Source organism: Ictalurus punctatus, chromosome 3 (genome assembly GCF_001660625.3).
Source record: "Ictalurus punctatus breed USDA103 chromosome 3, Coco_2.0, whole genome shotgun sequence".
Lineage (NCBI taxonomy): Eukaryota > Metazoa > Chordata > Actinopteri > Siluriformes > Ictaluridae > Ictalurus > Ictalurus punctatus.
In genome coordinates, this window is record NC_030418.2 from 26,902,922 (window position 1) to 26,922,028 (window position 19,107).

Sequence of the window (19,107 nt, forward strand, 5' to 3'; positions counted from 1 at the left end):
AAATGTGCTAGGTATTAGATTCAGGTTTACTGCATAGGGCCACTGCTTGCATACAGAATCTTTACTTAACCCTGAGATACAATTTCAGCTGTAGACCGGTCCTGATATTAAACTGCTTTAATAAATTCCTAACCTTTCATCAAGTTTTTTTGATATAAAACCTTTACATTCGTAAAAAAAAATGATTTCTCAGACCGAGTGATATTTCTGTTTACCACATCTTTCAAAACGTAATTAAACTCTAGTCGGGTAAACAGTATTATAGGATTGTCTTCTCTGAAAAAGACACAAAATTAGGAAGCAGCTTTTTTGCCTTTTGAAAGGGATAGAATTTTTCTTAGAAGCACAAACACTCCCTCGATATGCTGCTAAGTCAGGCATCTCCATCCTAAATGGAAAACAGGGGAGTATAAGTATGCTATTTTTAAATGCTTTATCATGAATTAATAGTATGCATTGTAATATTGTCCTATTAGACATTATTAATCAGGTACTAAACTGTACATTCATAACCATGAATTCAGAACACCAGTTTTATTTACAAAAGCTGCTACTGAATCAAAAGTCACCAGAATCCGAAAAGACACAAGAGACACAGCATTCATTTTCAAAATAATTAGTTATAAAGCGAACTACATCAGGTAGAAGGACAATAAATTAACTGACTGTGTGCTTTGATGTTACAAAACTAATGTATGTTGCATCATCTACATCGCCATGAAGTTATTTGTTATGGTCTACAACATAAAACTGCACTAATTACACTGTTGACTAATTATGTAATGATTAAATAGAGATTTGGTAATGCTCATGTGATATTAATACCTATGCCTGTTCTCTACTATTTGTCATGCACTGATGATGGTCTAGTCAGACGATTTCCATTAGCACATTTAGTTTTGTTCTATTTAATATTTGAATCCTTTTTTTTTCTCGCAGTTTGCCAGTGTGCAAAACTGATAATCATTTGCTCTCAACCTGAGAAGCATTTAGCATCTATCAAGTACACTGCAAGCGTGTTATTCTACACGTCTTACCTCTTACCTCAAATTCCCCATTTATTCATTTATTTATAAATCAAAACATGATGTCTAGTCTCATTTGTGAATCTTTCTCTCTCTCCACCAGACACTTTCTTCAACAGGAATTGTAATGTACAAAACCCTATTAAGCTACATGGACTTCTTAGCAGCTATTTTACTGAGATGTTGAAGGTTCTGTGGTTTAGCTTATGAATTAAAGAACATGGTAAAATGCATGAGTATAATTCATGGGAAGTTAAAGCCAAAATATCTGTGGCTTTTTCAGAGCTGTTAAAGCCAGTATGTATAATGAAGTAAATTAATCTAAGATGGACAGAGTGGAATCAATAGTGTATGACTAACATTAGAATAAGGAGGATAAATACAAATGAACTCTCAGAGCAGCTGGCCAAAGCTGTTTTTTTTTTTTTTTGCTAGATATGATTGTGAGAGTTTGCTTTTGGCTTAATGTTTATTCATGTATATTCATAATTAATTTACTTATATGTACAGAAAACTGGAAACAAGGGTTCACTAGCAATCTGATACAGAACGAACCTACTAAATTAGAACACTTAGAGATCGATATGATCATCAGAGATGGACTTCATAAACATTGTTCAACGTGAGGAATTACAGGATTGTGTTCACATTTTCATGAAAATAAAAATAAAATATGAAAAAAAAATATGCAACAAAAGAAATAAATGAAGAAATAAATGAATAAATGACCCCAACCGAAAAGTACCACTTCATCGTATAGTTTAGAGTGGTGTAGAATTACTGAGACGGTGCATTATAAAGTGTGACACAGGGTGTACAGATGTTTGCCAACAACATCGTAATCAATTTAGTCATTAATTAGCCAAGCTCATTTTTTCCATCTTCCTTGTATCTCTCTCCATCCCCTCCTCATATTTGTGTGGATGCGTGTTAGTGCATGTTTTCCCTCTATAGACCGACTGTCACACATGCCTAATCAATCTTGGCAAACTAAGGCAACAGAACAAAGCAACTGATTAGTATTCATGGACGCAACAAATCGAGCTGACCTTGTACCCTGCTATGAATATGGAACACATGTCTTCCTTAAGACAGATCACTTGTTCAATTGCTTACCTTTGTTTCTTTTCCCTCCACACAATTGCATTGCTCTTACCATGAAATCACTCTAAAACTCGTTGAGCTATTATTTTAAACACAATGTTTAATACACGTTACGCTTTCCTCAAGTAAGCACTGAAACCATAATCAGGGGCAACAGTAGTCATTTTTTTCTCCTCTTTGTGCAGATAAAGGGTATTCACCCATTATGAACAATTTTCATCCTTTACATTCATTCATTAACAATGTCATTCAAACACAGTGAATTATCTGAGCATATTCTGGGAACACTGGATTCAAGGCGGATGGGACAACATGGATGAGACCGTGCATACACACCTTCACACAATCATTCGTGTATACGTTCATCCAGAGAACCTGGATGAAACCCACATGGACCACGAGAGAACACGCGAAACTCCACACAGACAGTATCCTGAACTCAGGATCAAACAGAGGACCCTGGATCTGTGAGGTAGTAACACTACATGCTACACTCCTGAAATCATGTAGCCTACAGAGATAATTCTTCCTTTCAGTAGAGCTGGTCTTGAGACACATTGGTCTTGGTAAATATGGTCCTGGGCTTGGCTGAGAATTTGTAAAAAAGTAAAAAAAAGTTGCTTTATCTTCTCACTTGCACAAAGATTTACAAGAAGTAATTCTTTCTTCTAGAAGCTATAACCTAATCATAGGTGCATCCTCGAATAGTATTGGACAGTTTTCGGTTTTGAGCGTGACCCTGGGTATGTCTAAATCTGCTCCCTAGCTCCCTAGGTCGCGAATCAGTATATCGTGTACACGAGTTCGGGTACTGATTTGGACCCTGGCTCACAACACATTGGGACACTGATGACTCAATTTCTGCCAACATGACTACATACTCGTATTGTAAAACATCGCCACTGGAGTTTATCAACAACAGGCAGGACTGATATCTTTCAGATATTGTGTCATGTAAATTTGTTAGCTTAATCACACGTGTTTCTGTCATTGTACTTCAAGCAGGATCGTAGGCAAGCTAGTGGATTTTTTAAAAATCCTGAAACACTTAAAAGTCAATTAGACTCTAACAAACCGTATATAGAACCTCAAATTAAGTTAAAAATGGTATACTATATTGTGTAATATAAGTAATCATTTGAGAGCTCCAACAACGATAACACGTGACTTACATTTGTAGATGAAGTTGGCTGAGGGTTCGTTCGCCTTTTTTCAAGCTGAGAAGCTTCAGAAAATATGAAGTCATTTCCAGTAAGGGAACATAGTGAGCATTGATGGTTTTTGCGGTGCATTGTGGGATTTTTTTAGGGAGCAAATGATCCATTGCACTGGGAGAATTTTGTGCTTGATACAGCCCTTAAATTGGCCGACACACTGACTACTGAAATAAGGGGCTGATTGAAACGCACCCTTTGTCTTTCATTTTAACTTGAACTTGTGTTGTCCTCAACCTCATTAAGACTCATCTTGGATAGTCTTGGTCTTGGACTTGACAATAGCATCGTGAATACAGTTCTACTTTTTTAGAGTAAAGCTTTAAATGTACTGTACACTACAATACATTGACTTTCCTAGATACACACTAAAGATACACACTAAGGGTACAAAAGCTGTACATTGCATGAATGCAATGTAAGTGTAGGTTAGAGAAATCCATCCATTTTCACAGGGTCACAGAGGAGCCAGGAGCCTATCCCAGGGAACTTGGGGCACAAAGCAGGGGACACCCTGGATGGGGTGCCAATCCATTGCAGGACACAATCACACACATTCACACTATAGACAATTCGGACAAATTTCAGCCAGTCTTTGGACTCGGGGACTAAACCAGAATACCAGAGGAAACCCCCGAGAACATGCAAACTCCACGTACGCGTGAGTTTGGCAGGATTCAAACCTGCAACCCTGGATGTTCAAGGCAAACATGCTAAATACTAAGCTACAAATGTTGGGTTAACATCTCTGACAGGTGAGGCACTACTTTCATTCCCCAGACCATTTTTGTTTCCAGGTGTCCTTTCAGGGCTCCTGTCTAGCTACAAAAGAGTGAAATGGGTTATTGAACTACATGCTCATGTACAGAAGATGAAATATTCCAGATCATTCCAGATAGCTCCCTACAGATTATGATTAAGTGGACTACGTAGGGTATGGAGGCATTATTTCGGACCATACGTAGTAGACGAGTTGTATAGAGGAAGTAAGCAGCGTTTCGTCAGCGCCGGGGACTGTTGCCAGGAGTCACTTGTGTCCTCCGGGGCAGCCAATCAGGCACGGCGGGGGCGTGGTTACAGCGCAGATTCTCCGGCGGAGGAGGGAGGATCATCCGCGGCGTCTCGCGTTTAAACCGAGCGCGAGGACATGGGTGCGCAGCAGTGAATTATTCCACATCGCCTTTCCCGAGCTCGCGCGCATATCAGCTGCTGTCACTTATCAGACAGTTATTTTTAAAAGCAAAATAAAATAAAACAAACAAAAATAATTGTCATTGCTCAGATACTTGTGTGTCGTCTTACCTGCACTTAGTCGTGTTCGGGACTGAGGTGAATAATGGACCAGGACAAGTACCTGCCCGAGCTGCTGGCCGAGAAAGAAAGCTTGGATCCGTCGTTCGTGCACGCGATGCGCCTTCTGGCCGAAGGTAACGGAATTTACTCATCCTCCGCTCACTGTGCATGACGTTATCATGCATGCACCACTTGGAATCGATCATGCATTTGATCACGAATGTGTTATTGATTTTATCATCATCATCTTATAAGCGATCCTCCGGTCGGGTTTAAAGATGCGTTTTGAGCCCCAGCTGAGTGAGTTGTGCCCGCGTGCAGGTGCCTTCTTCCCCGCCATTAGAAGTCAGGGAGCTTGTCCTCAGGTGTGTAAGCACTGGATCTCTCAAGTGCATGCAGATGATGTAAGATTTGTCTAGAGATTGTGTCCCTTCTTGACCTTTCATGTGTGACTGTTCAAGCTGTCATTAAACAGAGGCCAGTGTTCTCCCAGAGTGTCACCCTGACTGACCCAGAGACCCATCTGATGCCTTTCAGATCCAATTCAAGTGCTCATCAGATGCCCAGTTCATCCCTCAGCAGATAAGGCGAGATCACAGAGTAAACAAATTGAGAGGAAATTGAATTTTCACTTTTTCCTTTTCACAGCTCAGCTGATGGCTTTATTTATTCTACACACCTGACATCCCCAGGTAGTATTCACGCATAGCTCCTCCTGGACTTATATAAAGCCGTGTAGGCGTAGGTGTGAATCCGAGTCTGGGGATTTCTTCTGAAGGGGAGATACGCTACAGTATTACCCAGCAGTATTCATATCCTTATTTGAATTCCAATGCGAATTTTATAACAAGAGAGAATAGATATGCTACATGATTCTGTTTTCTATTGTGTATATTTATTCATTTAGACTCAATCATTCGTTTAGACTAACTCAGATTCAGGCAGTGTATCACTTTATTGTAATTTATTTCCTGCAAGAAACACTGATAAACTACTGCTTTGTTCAAATTCTTCTCTCACATTATTGATATTTTCCTCGAACTCTCAATTAAGCAATGTTATTCAATTAACATGAGATCTCTGGCTTTGCTAATTAGTGATAATGAATGATATTTTTGTATTCCATTAACACAAAGCTTCATTCAGATTGCAGATTACTTCTGGCTCTGAAAGGCTTCTAATGCATTGTTATTTCCAAAGAAAATAAAGCCAGGTCCTTGAAACAGATCATAATATGATTACTGTGTACTTACAGGGTAGTGAAGCCAATTCACGATTGCTGTGTTGGTTTAAAGGAGAATATGATTGGATTTAAACAACACATCACAATATAATTAGAGCATTTAAAAATCATTACAAATAAGACGGTGTGTGGTTTTTTTGTGGTTTTTTTTGTGTGTGTTTTTTTTTTACATATTAACAAAGATTATTCATACTACCTATTCATTATTCTTTATAATGGTAACACACCGTTCCACACAACGAACACCTTTATTTCTTAAATTGCACAGAACTAAGGCTTTTGTGCATCTATTGTATATAGACTCATAAATTGTGTTCAATACCGTGCTGCATTGCAGTTCTATACTATATTGGCCAGATAATAAATATATAAATAAAACCTGACATTACTGATACAGCCATTAAGTTGATTATTTTCCCATAAAAACACACCTCTGAGTGTTTTATTCCTCTTATACATTGATAGCAAATTTGAAAACAATTATCGCCAATTATTTGTTTATTAAACACCCCGTGGATAAGTTTGAACCATTTCTAGTTACGATGAATGTTGTGGAACATCTGCAAAACGAGTTAGTTCCTGGTATCACTTACGTTATAGCAGGTATAAACAGTTGGTCCCTCAGCAGCTTCATTTTCCCGCTGTCTCTTAAGGTTAATAACACAGATATACTGTATGTAGCTTGTCATGTTACTGAGAAACCACAAAGCCCTCCATCCTGAAGACTTTCCTGTGTTTGAAAAAGAACAGCAGTGAGCTGTGAGCCCATTCAAAAATGCTCGCATGATAAGGTGATATGGCTGATATGGTGAAGCTCCTCTCAAAAAAACAAAACAAAAAAAGACATATTTAAAAAAAAAATAAATCTGGGAGCATCCGCCATTCAAGTCCCATAACATATTCAAACAAGTGCGATAATACAATATAAAGCTATCATCAGGGCGGCTCATCAGAATGGAGCATTCAACAGAGCTGTGGTATAAATTGCATTATCAGCTTTGAACTGAATGAATATCGGCTTTATTAAAGGTATTTACTAGGTATTTGGCTATTTAGAGCTATTTACTGATTGATAGTGCAGCTATTCTGATCTTTGATCGGATAATAGTTGAAAAACTTATACATGTGATTTGATTTATCCTGCTATTGAACCTGTTCCTTCTGAATAGTCTTGATCTCCAGGTTCAGGATGTGTTGTGTGTGTGTTAGGGAGCGCTTCATTTGCTTCACGAGGCTAAAAGGGGGATCTCAGAAAGCCTGTTTCACCCGGAGGGAGGTACAGCCTCCGTGTCAAGACACACATGACAGCTGGGGATTTTTGCTTCTCTCCGGCAGACAGGGATGATAAATGTGTTTGCTAGTGCGGTGCAGCTGGAGTTAAGAGATGTTAATGTGCTGAAAGACGTGCAGCCTTGGCCTTGTTTCACACAGTCACTTGATCTCTGTGTCACTGAATATGGAAGATCGTTGATCCATTTTTTAAATTCTCAGTTTTTATAATCAGTGATGAAATTTGATGCCTTGATTTTATTTGGTAAATACTGCTATGCTATAGGCAAGTGCTGAATATCTGAGCGATGATTTATGAAACAACTCATTTATATCTCCTTGTTCCAACTCCTTTATAACACAGGGCTGAAAGTGTTGCTCTTTTTTTTTTGCCTTGATTTCTGGCTTCAAGGCAAATCACAGGTTTATATTACTGCATTTTTCTAATATATCCTTTCTAGGGTATTTAGGTTTCTATAGTAACAGCTAAATCATAGAGATGGTGGATGCTACTACTACACTACTATGACTACTATTACTACTATTAATAATAATCAATTAATTCATATTAATTAGTAAATGAATAAAAAAAACAACCTTATAATTGTTGTTGACATTTTCTGTAAAGAGACATTTATTTAACATTTATGGAAGGAGTCTCAGGTAACAACACTTTACAGTGGCCAGTAAATCTGCCATGGGAAAGTCTTCCGGACTCCGGAATTTGCACTAGAGTGATATTAGGGGGCAAAAAAATCTAAGTATTTAAATTTATGGACAATTCTCGGTAACGATTTATTTATTTATTTATTTATTTATTTATTTATTTTTGTTCTTACAAAATACAATTGGAAAATACTGCAATTTATTTCAAACTAAGTTTTTATTAAAACTTTGAATGGACTTTGGAAAATGTAGATGTAAAATAATGTAAAAATACTAACAGCATTGATAGATTTTTAAAATTAAAACAATGTATATGTAATATTAATATTAACATATATTATTTATGGGTGCACAGTAGTTAAGTGCTTAGCATGTTTGCCTTGCACCTCTAGAGGTTGGGGGTTTGAATCCTTCATCCGCCCTGTGTGCTTGCATGTTCTCCCTGTGCTTTGGGGGTCCAAAGAAATATGTTGCAAGCTGACTGGCATTTCCAAATTGTCCGTATTGTGTGAATATAGGTGCGATTGTGCCCTGCGATGGGTTGTCACCCTGTCCAGGGTGTGACCGCCTTGTGCCCCGAGTCCCCCTGGGATAGGCTCCAGACTCCCCGTGACCCTGTTTAGGATGATCGGTACAGAAAATTGATGAATGGATGTAATCATGTACAATCTCGATTAGAACATTTTGAAAAGTGTCTTAATTAATCTTGAAAATTGCCCAGTACTAGTTCCAGTTTCTTTCTAACATGACAAACTGCCATTTTTATCGTGTTAAGTTAAAGAGAAAGAAAACAGAGAGGCTGGTGATGGAACTACAGTTTATTGCTGCTAATGATAACAGAAACCAACTTGTTTTCTGGACATTCCTCAGGATTAAATTTAACAAGGGTTACATTTATAATGTATAAAAATACATACATGTACAACAATTTTAATTGTTGGCAAAGTGTTGCGTTTTAAGATATAAAACACTCTGGGACGTGCTGGTATACACCGCATACCACGCTGTCACCTAACTATTGTATTCCTTAAAACTTATTACTTCATTTGCAAGTCATTATATTTAAGGATTAATTGAGCATCTTTTTCAGTAAATAGCTAGCAATTAATTTGCATGCTATTAACTGTAATTGTTGGCAAATTTGGCAGACAGTGTCCTTCAACACATACAGTATGCATATTACTATTGCTTAATTTCAATCAGTGAGACTATTACAAACATAATATTAAGAACATTAGTGTATTAGTGTATAAAACCCGGCTGAGGATGTATTCTCTGTGTGCTGTTTATTAACATGCTATAGTGGACAGCTCAGCTGTGTGTATTCCGGGTGCTGTGGGTTAATCCATCCAAAATCCCGGATAAAAAAAAAGGCAGTACAATGCACCGCTGTCTTTATTTCACAAAACTACAATATTTCTCAACCAAATATTTGGACAATCATATAAACGTATTGCCCATGCAAGACATCCAAGTCGGTTTCATTTGACCTGTATAATGGAACTGAAACACAGGCAGGACTTTGCATGCTGCTTGCATTCACATCAGATATGATTCTCTAAGGAACATTTCTGTGAGAAAAAAAAAATCTGTGAGCTATGTTGTTCGCCCTGAAAAACAGCTTGTCTATGAAGTACTGCATTAAGACTGAGTTTCCATCTGTAGAAAAGTCTGAAGATGGATCTCCACAACTGTTCATTTTCAGTACAGAGATGAAAGGAAATGCACAGGATGATGAGGTATCACCTCGAGGGCCACCCTGGACTAGTATTCATGCACAGTATATTACTATCGCGAACACGTCAGCAGTAGAGGGGATGCGGTATTGTATATTTATACTGGCTATTTGTTTCTTGCATTTAGAGTTAAGTGGAAATATTTATACCCTTAGGACAAAATGAATTAGAAATATAAACTGTGTTAAATGTTAATTACCACTGGTCCAAATCAATGGCACTGTGTATATTTTACATTTTATATGCACACACAGTCCACTTTAATAGGAACACCTGTATACACCTGTTCATTTATGCAATTATTCAATCAGCCAATCATATGGCCGCAGCACAATGCATACAATCATGCAGATACAGGTGAAGAGCTTCATTTAATGTTCACATCGAACATCAGAATGAAGAAAACAGTGTAATCTCTGTGATTTTAACCGTGGCATGGTTGTTGGTTCCAGATGGGCTGTTTTGAGCATTTCAGAAACTGCTGATCCCCTGGGAATTTCAAACACAACAGTCTCTAGAGTTTACACAGAATGGTGCTGAAATTCAAAAGCAAAAAAGCATCCTGTGAGCAGAGGGTCTGCAGGCTGAAACACCTTGTTGATGAGAAAGAACATTGGAGAATGACCAGATTGGTTTGAGCTGCCAGGAAGTCTATAGTAACTCATATAAATCACTCTTTACAACTGTGGTGAGTGGAAAAGCATCTCAGAATGCACAAACATCAAACAGTTCAGCAGTTACTGAAATACTCAAACCAGATCATCTGGTACCAACAACCATGTCACGGTCACATAGATCACATTTATTCTGTCACCTGCAAGATTTTATGCATTGTGCTGCTGTCACATGTTTGGCTGATTATACTGTGTATTATACTGTGGGAGATAGAGCAAGAGAGAGAGAGAGAGAGAGAGAGAGAGAAAGAGAGAGAGATATGGCAAAAGTTTAGTATAGTACATAAAGTTTCCAGTGAAACAGATAATTTTGGACAAAAGTCCTTAATCAGCTGAGTCAGCAACATGCTTCTGGGGCTGTAGTAAAGCAGTAGATATTGGAAATGTCTGATGTTGTAATAGCTGTAGTTAAAACATAACATTCGTTCTTTGGGGCACTAAAGTCCCAAGAGTGTTGATGTGCTTTTTCTCTTTATGTTTCCTCACTTCATTGCCCCCGTAACAACAACTGGCAGTGCACAAAGTGAGATGTCATTAATGTTATGTCTCTCGTTGTTGAAATGTCTTGCCACTGGAAAGGAGAAATCTGATGGTAAGAAGCTGCTTCACAAAACGATCGGCCAGTCTGCTCTTGGTTTCTCCAGTCTACAGTTGATTGCATTTCTTACAGGAGTGATGGGTAATAAATATGATCCTCTAATTTTAGTGGTTGTTTGTATGTGGAACAACTAGATCTGTTGTATACAAATGTCCCACAGATTCTATTAGCCTGATCTTTTAATTCAGGTCTTTGATGCTTTTGCATTGTCTGTAGGAAATGACTGGAGGTTCCTTAAATATGGAAGCTGTCTTAGGGTAATTCTGAAGGACTGTGAAGTTTTAAAGTATAATATCTGTTACTGTTTTATTAGTGGGATGATAAGTGAACACACAGTACTGGGCACATATACATTTATCTGGCACACATTAATTTCATTTTGTATTTCCTGTGTTTGTATTGTTTTGTGAAATAGAGATTCATTTGAATTTTTTCCATTTAGAAACCATGGGGGTGCAAACATTTGCAGTCAACTGTATAGTCATGTGCTTTGCACTGATATTAAAACTTGTAAATCGTTGTTATTTTTTTTTTTTTTACTGGAAACAGCATCTTGGTCATGAAAGTCATAATTGCGTCCTTCATTTTATTTCTTCATTTGCTTCTTACTGTGTGGTACACATGTACACATTTAAAAAAAGTTAGAACATTTAGACTGTTTCAAAGACAATGTCACATTAATATCTGCAGTCAAGTTTGGCAAGTCTCATGATTTAAAAATACTTTGGAAAATACATTGCTTTCCTACCCATTCCTTCATGAAAGAAGACACCGGATTAATTCTCTCAAATGTGCAAGTTTATGTTTAAAATCTTGTCAAGTGAAGCTTCTAGAGTCTGTCTAAAACCCCCAAAGTGACAATCTGGACAGATGTATATTTTTTAATACAGACACCATTTAGACATGGTTGAAAATGGTGCTAAAATGGAGCATCCTTTACTTGTGGTGTTCAAAGACTCTAGAGTAAACAGCTGTTCAGCTGTTCAGCAAACATTTAGGCGGCGCCTTATTGGTTTGTTTGAATACCATCTTGAGACACTGGCTCTCGGCCAGCCAACTTTTATTTATCCAACCATATTAGTCAGCCATGTTTTATTTAATACCACAGAAATTCCCTCTGTGATTGGCAGCTCTGTTAGCAGGGCATGTACCATGACCAGCACCTTCACCCACACTGAAATGACTCCAGCCCATTCTCGCAGCACTTTGGCTCACCTAAATCTGTCTTCTTGTTTTAGGATCAGCAGCTGAATGCTTTTGTTCCTGTTACAGCTGTACTCAGAGAGTCAGCACTGGAGTTCCCTTAGAAATCCCAAGAAACAGAAATGAGAGATGTTCCTACCTGACGATTAGAATGTCTGAACAGGACAAAGCAATAGCTAATGACCTAATGAACAGCATGTAATGACTTATAAACCCACTCTTGCGCTTACAGTGTTGTAAAACAAGCGACTAGCAGATAAGCAGCTTCACATGGCCCATGATTGATTTGCTATGTAAAGCAGGTAAATGATTAAGGCTGGGGTTAAGGTTCAATTAATCAGGACCTATTTATATCTGTATAGAATCCAAAGCCACAGGCTTTGTTCATTTAAAGCATTTCTAAATCTTTAACGGATTAAGTTATGTATCCAGTTATCTGAGGGAAGAGAAAATCTGTTAATTATTGACCCAGTAAAAAAAAAAAAATACAATGTATGTTACTGTTAATTCATTCCTTGATTTTCATAATAAAAAGAATTCTTGTCAGTCCCATATTTATTCACCTTATTTGTGTTTGCAGCTTAATTCTGTGATACTTGATTATGTGATGCCCTGTGATGGACTGACATGCTGTTCAGGATGTATATCCCTGTCTCCCATATCAGTTACCAGGACAGGCTCCAGATCCACCATGAGCCTGACCATGATAAAGATGCCAGCATTGCTAACAAGAAAATCCTAGCAGGTAGAAAGAAAATGCTGAATTTTACCACAAACACCCGAGCACATGTTGGTGGACTGGATGACTTCATGATAATAGCATTCAGTAAATGAAACACAGCACATTCTACCCTTGTGTGTTTACAAACCAGTGCCCACAGCCTCACCTTCTTGTTTTATATTTTGGTTTGGGTTGTGAATTCACAGGGCAAAGATCAAATAGATAAAGTCAGCACAAAGCAAAAGCAACTGCTTCCAGAAACAAATATGCATCTTTTCCCCCTTCAGTAAATTGGCTTTTCCGTTTGTTCTGACTGTTACTTTAACTAAAAAAGAAAAAAAAAAAAAAAGTGTAGTTTTCAGCTGTCTCCTGCATCACTGTAGATGTTTGCACCTCTGCTGAAGATGAATGAATGTCTTAGAGACTCGAATGTAATTCATTTCAAACAGTGACAGTACAATAAACACAAAATTAAGTGCACGTTTGTTAGAGCAAGAGCAGGCTCACGAGCTGTTCTCTCGATGTGGACAACTAATCTCTATGTATTCAGGATGCTGCAAGTTAATCCTTCACTTTCATTAAATCCCCAAGAAGCAAAGCAATACAATGCACCTCTTTCATCATTTATAAAACAGTGCAATCTATTTGAACCATATATATGTTTTAGGTCTGGGCCTGAACAGTCAAATTAATATATTGTCCATACTAGACAAACAAGTCTGTTTTATTAGACTCACATAGTGGAACCGAAACAGAGGCAGGGTTTTGCATGCTGACTGCATTCACATCAGATTTGATTCTCTAAGGTACATTTAGTGTGAAAAACATTGTGCAGCTTTGTTGTTCCATTGAAAATCTTCTGTAGCCAGAAGATAATGCTTCAAGGCATCATTATGAGATCAGGTTGTCTGTCCAATAATTTGAGGATACACAAGATCATTGATCTATTATTGACTAATACACTGTAATAATAGTGGACAATAATTACCATCATTCATTGACCATCATAAGGGAAATTCTTTTTGACAGTTTCACTCGTCGCACACTGATATGTGTTGGAGAAATACCGCATTTCGTTCGTATGTATTCAAGCTATATAGAGGAATAGCAATAAAAGCCCACCTAACTGACTTGACTTTATTCACTCTATTTCTTTTGCTTGTAGCCTCATTGTGAGTTATATTTACAAGACTCCTGTGGATGATTTTGTGTGCCACCAAGACACATTCATTTTGGTTTTGGTATGCAAAAGTGTAGTCTCACCTCTATATTAAGTTCATTTTTCAAATATCTGAAGTCAGTATCACTTTGATGTACAATGGATTTAAAAAGTCTACACAAGTCTCCTGTTAAAATAGCATTTTTTTTTGTTTTAAACCGATTTAAAATATGAAACCAAGGTAAATCATGTCAGATCTTTTTTCTACCTTTCATGTGATATAGCAAGCAACTAAATTCAAGTGAAAAACCAATATAAATATATATATTTGCCTATAATAATGATGTTCCATGCACATCTAATGTTTCTTTTGTACCACTCTCTGATCAATACATTTTGACAATGAGATCCTGTACATGCTTTGTAAGCCCTCTGTGGACCATGACTTCAACGGCTGGATAAAACCAAAAAGATGACTGATTGTAAAAGGGTGTGCACTCTTATGCAGCCAGATTACTGTAAACAAACACCCCCCCACCACCACCACCATCCCTGCAAAAACCTGCAGTATTTCAAGAGGGGTGTGTAGACTTTTTATATCCACTATAGAAACAGACCAGCAAGATTCTTCCTGCTTGAGACAGGGTGTGGGGTTTCTTTATTTTCACTCAATTGCTGGCTGCAAAATCATTTTGGTTTTTAAATAGCTTCAAGTAAGACTATCTGCAGATTACCATATACGCTTCGGCATTAGAATTTGTCTCACTAGCAATTACCTCAAGTTTGTTTTTGCATCCATGCTGCTCAATACCTTAAGCACATCTTACTTCAATTAAGCATTTTCTGTCAGGCTTTTCAAATCCAACTCTCAAACACACCACATCTGGGTTCTGTTGTAACTCTCAACACACCTGCACCAGGTAATCATTTCTTGATTATGTGACTCGGGACTGATGGAAGTTGGAGTAGTTTTATTCCAGCTAGATTAGTTGAAGTCTGAAGCGTTTGTATAAATTGCTCACCTCTATTTGTTAGCTAGCTGTCACATTATAAAGGCACTATTATGGTACAGTAATATGCTTGGGGGTATAAAATGAGTCAGGGAGAACTTTGTGATTGAAATAGCACACATTTACCACGAGGGAGAAGCCTTTCTATATTAACTGGGAGAGAAAAGCTGATTACCATCACTGGCGTTTTTTATCACTACAGCCATGGCGCTTTATTCACTTTGATGAATAAAACCCCAGAATTTAAACTAACTTTATCACTGTTTACTCTGTAAAGCCAGTTTTAGACTATGTGATTTCAGCTGTTTAAAAAAATATATTTTCCTTATTTTTCTCCCCAATTTGGTCACCTGCCAATTCCCAGCCACCAGTCAGATCTCCTATATCCACTGACAATTTCCAACTGGGAAGGGTGAAAGCTTCATCAAAGACACTTGAACCATAGCAATTTCAACCACAGTTATGCTCATACTGCATCACAGCATTGCACACAATGAGGAAAGCACTATTTTCCCTCTTCTACAGACATGTGCTTAAAGAAACCCACAATTAGATAGTGTTGCTGTGATGGCCAGGAGCGCGAGATCCCTCCATCCCTCCCACCCAGAGAGCACGGCCAATTTTGCTTCCTTCCTGGGGAAGGAAACCTGCGAAGCTCAGGTTTCACACGGGAACACACGGGGCGGAGGCGGGATTTGAACCCTCAATCCTGGAGGTGCAATGCAAGCATGCTAACCACAGTGCCCCCTCACGTAAAACTTAAAAGACACATTCAAGACAAGATTATGAGGCTGTGGGCAAAGTTTGATCATTCAAGGGGGTGGGGTGATGTCTATTGAAGGCTGTGCTACATAAAAACATAGCTTCCATCAGCCAATCAGGTTTCAGCAGAGATTTTACAGGGTTAGCATTAAGCTACTGTAACAAAACCTGAACGGTGTGTTTATCTATAGTCTCTTTAGTGTCCATTGTAAGATGGAAGGAACTAGCCACTAGGGGGCACTACTTGTGAAGGGTGCTTGGACGCCGCAGAACGCTACTCGTGGTTATATTTGTCTGTGATCCATGCCCCTGTTTTCTGTGTTTCAATTTTGGAACACTTACAGTTCAGGGCAAATCCACATCCAGCATAAGAACACACATCAGAATCTAATGGGCTGTGTTTGTTTGTGAAACAGTACTGAGATGATAAATACATATTTTGATAATTCTGTACTCTTTAAAGTTTGCATAGTCTCTTGGTCAGTGCTAGCAGGACAGTTTTAAATGTACATTTGCATTTCTGTTGCAAGAAAATCCTATATTGTAAGCAGATATTTTAGAGAATATAAAAAACTTGGGGAGTTGCCTAATTATGAAAGAACATCAGAGTACGCTTCTAGCTGACTCTGAAGCAAAAAGGGTCAAGTCAGCTTTAAGTGGGTGTAAAAAAATAATAAATGGAAATTAGGCATGAGACGATACACTGAAGCCACCATGCAAGACATATCCCAATTCAGGCTTCACCAGACAATATTGACGAGACTAAAGGGATGCAAAACATTACATTTTAAATAGTAATACATTTATTTTGTATTGACAACAAACCAAATCACTGCAATATCTACCCTACACCAGGGATTTCAAACTCAAATTCTGCCTGGACCACATCAGCATTTTTGTGAGATCCCAAAGGGCCATAATCAAAGTTTATAATTTATTTTATTTTACATTTTTTAAAATGTATTTTTTATTTATCATATTCTATTGACTGGAGGCATGGTGGTTAGCACAGCTGCCTCGCACCTTCGGGGTTGGGGCTTCGAACACTGCCTCAAATCCTGCTTGTTTGCATATTGTCCCTGTGCTCTGGGGGGTTTCCTCTGGGTACTCTGGTTTCCTCCCCAGTCCAAAGAAATGCATTGTAGACTGACGGGCATCTCTAAATTGTCCGCTGTGTGTTATTGTGCATGTGATTGTGTCCTGCGATGGGTTGCCATCCCGTCCGGGGCGTCCCCCTCCTTGTGCCCCAAGTAACCTGGGATATCCTCCAGTCTCCCTAACGTTCCTGTGTAGTATAAACGGTATGGAAATGGATGGGTGGATGGATTTTCTAATGACTAACACCAATAATCTATAGGCTCTGAAATTATAAATAGGACATTTCAGAGATTTTGTCTCATGCCTAATGATAATGGTTCAGAGAAGAATTATGTTTGATACTTCTATAGATTTGGATTAGCTGTTTAGAGACTCTATATTTCTATGCCAGGATCATATTTAGATGGCCTCTGGAAATCAATCATAAGACGAAAATTTTTCATACTTACTGAGTTCACTTGTGTTCACCCCTGATGAGACATGAAGCCAAACTGAGTTCATCCCAAAGTTTCCTGCCATCAGTGAATTGCAGTGTGTCTCAGTATAGTCTCACCGTAGGGTTGAAATGCTGGCACAGATATCAATATATTCTGTTAAACTAATCAGTTCCACAAGAGCGCATTACGATGAGGTGAGCAGGAGCTCAGGTGGCATCATCCAGTTTGTTTAAATCACTAAAGTAATTCCTCTTTATCACTGAGCCCTAAAAAGTCTTGATGTATGGCCAAAGAAATGCTATTAGTTAAATAAAATGCAGAACTTCTCAGCTTTAAATGAGGGAATTTTACCCCGAATGGATTTCAGTACTGAAAGTGCCTTTCAGCGCTGCTATACTATCCCCTTGTGGTAAAAAAAGAGATTAAATCTGAGGTTCCGTCCCTGGTCTTCTGAAGTGTGTTCCGTAGCATTCCTGTACTGTAGTTGCTCTGTGGAGCTGGTCCAGAATACCTGATTTCATTTGTGAGTATGCTCCGAGTTGAACCATATGGTCGGGTATGCCATGTCTCAAATGAGAGCTAATAAATGATTGGGAGAAAATGTTCCGTCAGATGCTCTGAGTCCTACTGCACTCACAACAGCAAAGCCGATATTATTCCAAGGAATAAAACTATTATAGGAAATTAATCAGTGACTGGGTGGTGTGGTCACAACTGAATTAATTAAGCTGTTTATAACAGCACATCCCGTAGTGCTTTATTGTACCGTAATATGCCAACGATTGGTGGTTTGAATCCTGCCTCTGGCCTGTGTGCATGGAGTTCGCATGTTCTCCTTATGCTTTAGGGGTTTCCTCCCGGTACTCTGGTTTCCTTTCTTGCATGGCAGCTCTGCTACCATTGGTGTGAGAGTGTGTGTGTGAATGGGTGAATGAGACACAGTGTAAAGTGCTTTGGATAAAAGTGCTATATAAGTGCGCCTTTTACCATTATTTCCTCCCCGGTCCAAAGACATGTGTTGTAGGCTGATTGGAATTTCCCGATTGTCCGTAGATTGTCCCTCACCTTGTGCCCAGAGTTACTTGGGATATTCTCCAGGCTTCCTTTGATTTCTTCATCGTTACATTAAATGTAATGTTCATCTTTACATTAAATGAGGGCGGCTGTGGTAGAGCGGAAACGATGGCAAGTTAGTGCCTTGCATGGCAGCTCTGCTACCATTGGTGTGTGAGTGTGTGTGTGAATGGGTGAATGAGACACAGTGTAAAGTGCTTTGGATAAAAGTGCTATATAAGTGCGCCATTGACCATTTACCAAATGTTGTGGGATGTCCATGAAATGAGTTCATGTGACTGACACTGCCATTATAACATCTCTAAACAGTTGTTTTCTCACCAGCCTCTCTTTTTTCATGGCACTTGAAGTTAACACGACAAAATGAAGACAACTTGTCATGTTTACTGATAAACCAAAAAACACAAAGTCCTCTGTCCTGAAGAAAACTTTCAAGAACAGCTTTACCTCTGACTGTTATAAGCACGTGCTCTGGGGCCTTCATCCAAAAATGATAAATAAACATCTCCGTACAGAAAGTTGTGATTTGCCTTGCAGCCAATATATTTGTGCTGCTATATAAAATGAATCAACATATTCTGAGTAATCTGAATGGAGAATTTGACAGCGCTGTAGTATAATGTGCTTTATTGTTGCCATAATTTATTGTCCAATACGCGTTCTGATACTTTAATTTGCATCTTTGGCTACACAAAGCTCCGTATTATACGTTGTATAATGAAAACAGAAATCATACCACCTCTATCTCCGTTTCTCCAACTAGTGACAAAACACTTATGGAAGGAGAGCTGAAATTGAGTGTGATTATAGGATCGACGCTT

At 38.4% G+C, this 19,107-nt stretch overlaps 1 protein-coding gene across 1 annotated transcript in view; it reads left to right on the forward strand.

Moving 5' to 3' along the window:
- Positions 1-4,489: 4,489 nt before the first annotated feature.
- The window catches only part of khdrbs2 (KH domain containing, RNA binding, signal transduction associated 2), a 90,364-nt gene continuing 75,746 nt past the window's right edge, over positions 4,490-19,107 (forward strand). The window contains exon 1 of the mRNA XM_017463223.3: positions 4,490-4,770. Within this exon, the coding sequence (XP_017318712.2) occupies positions 4,680-4,770 (91 nt within the window). The 5' untranslated portion in view covers positions 4,490-4,679. The remainder of the gene's footprint in view (positions 4,771-19,107) is intronic.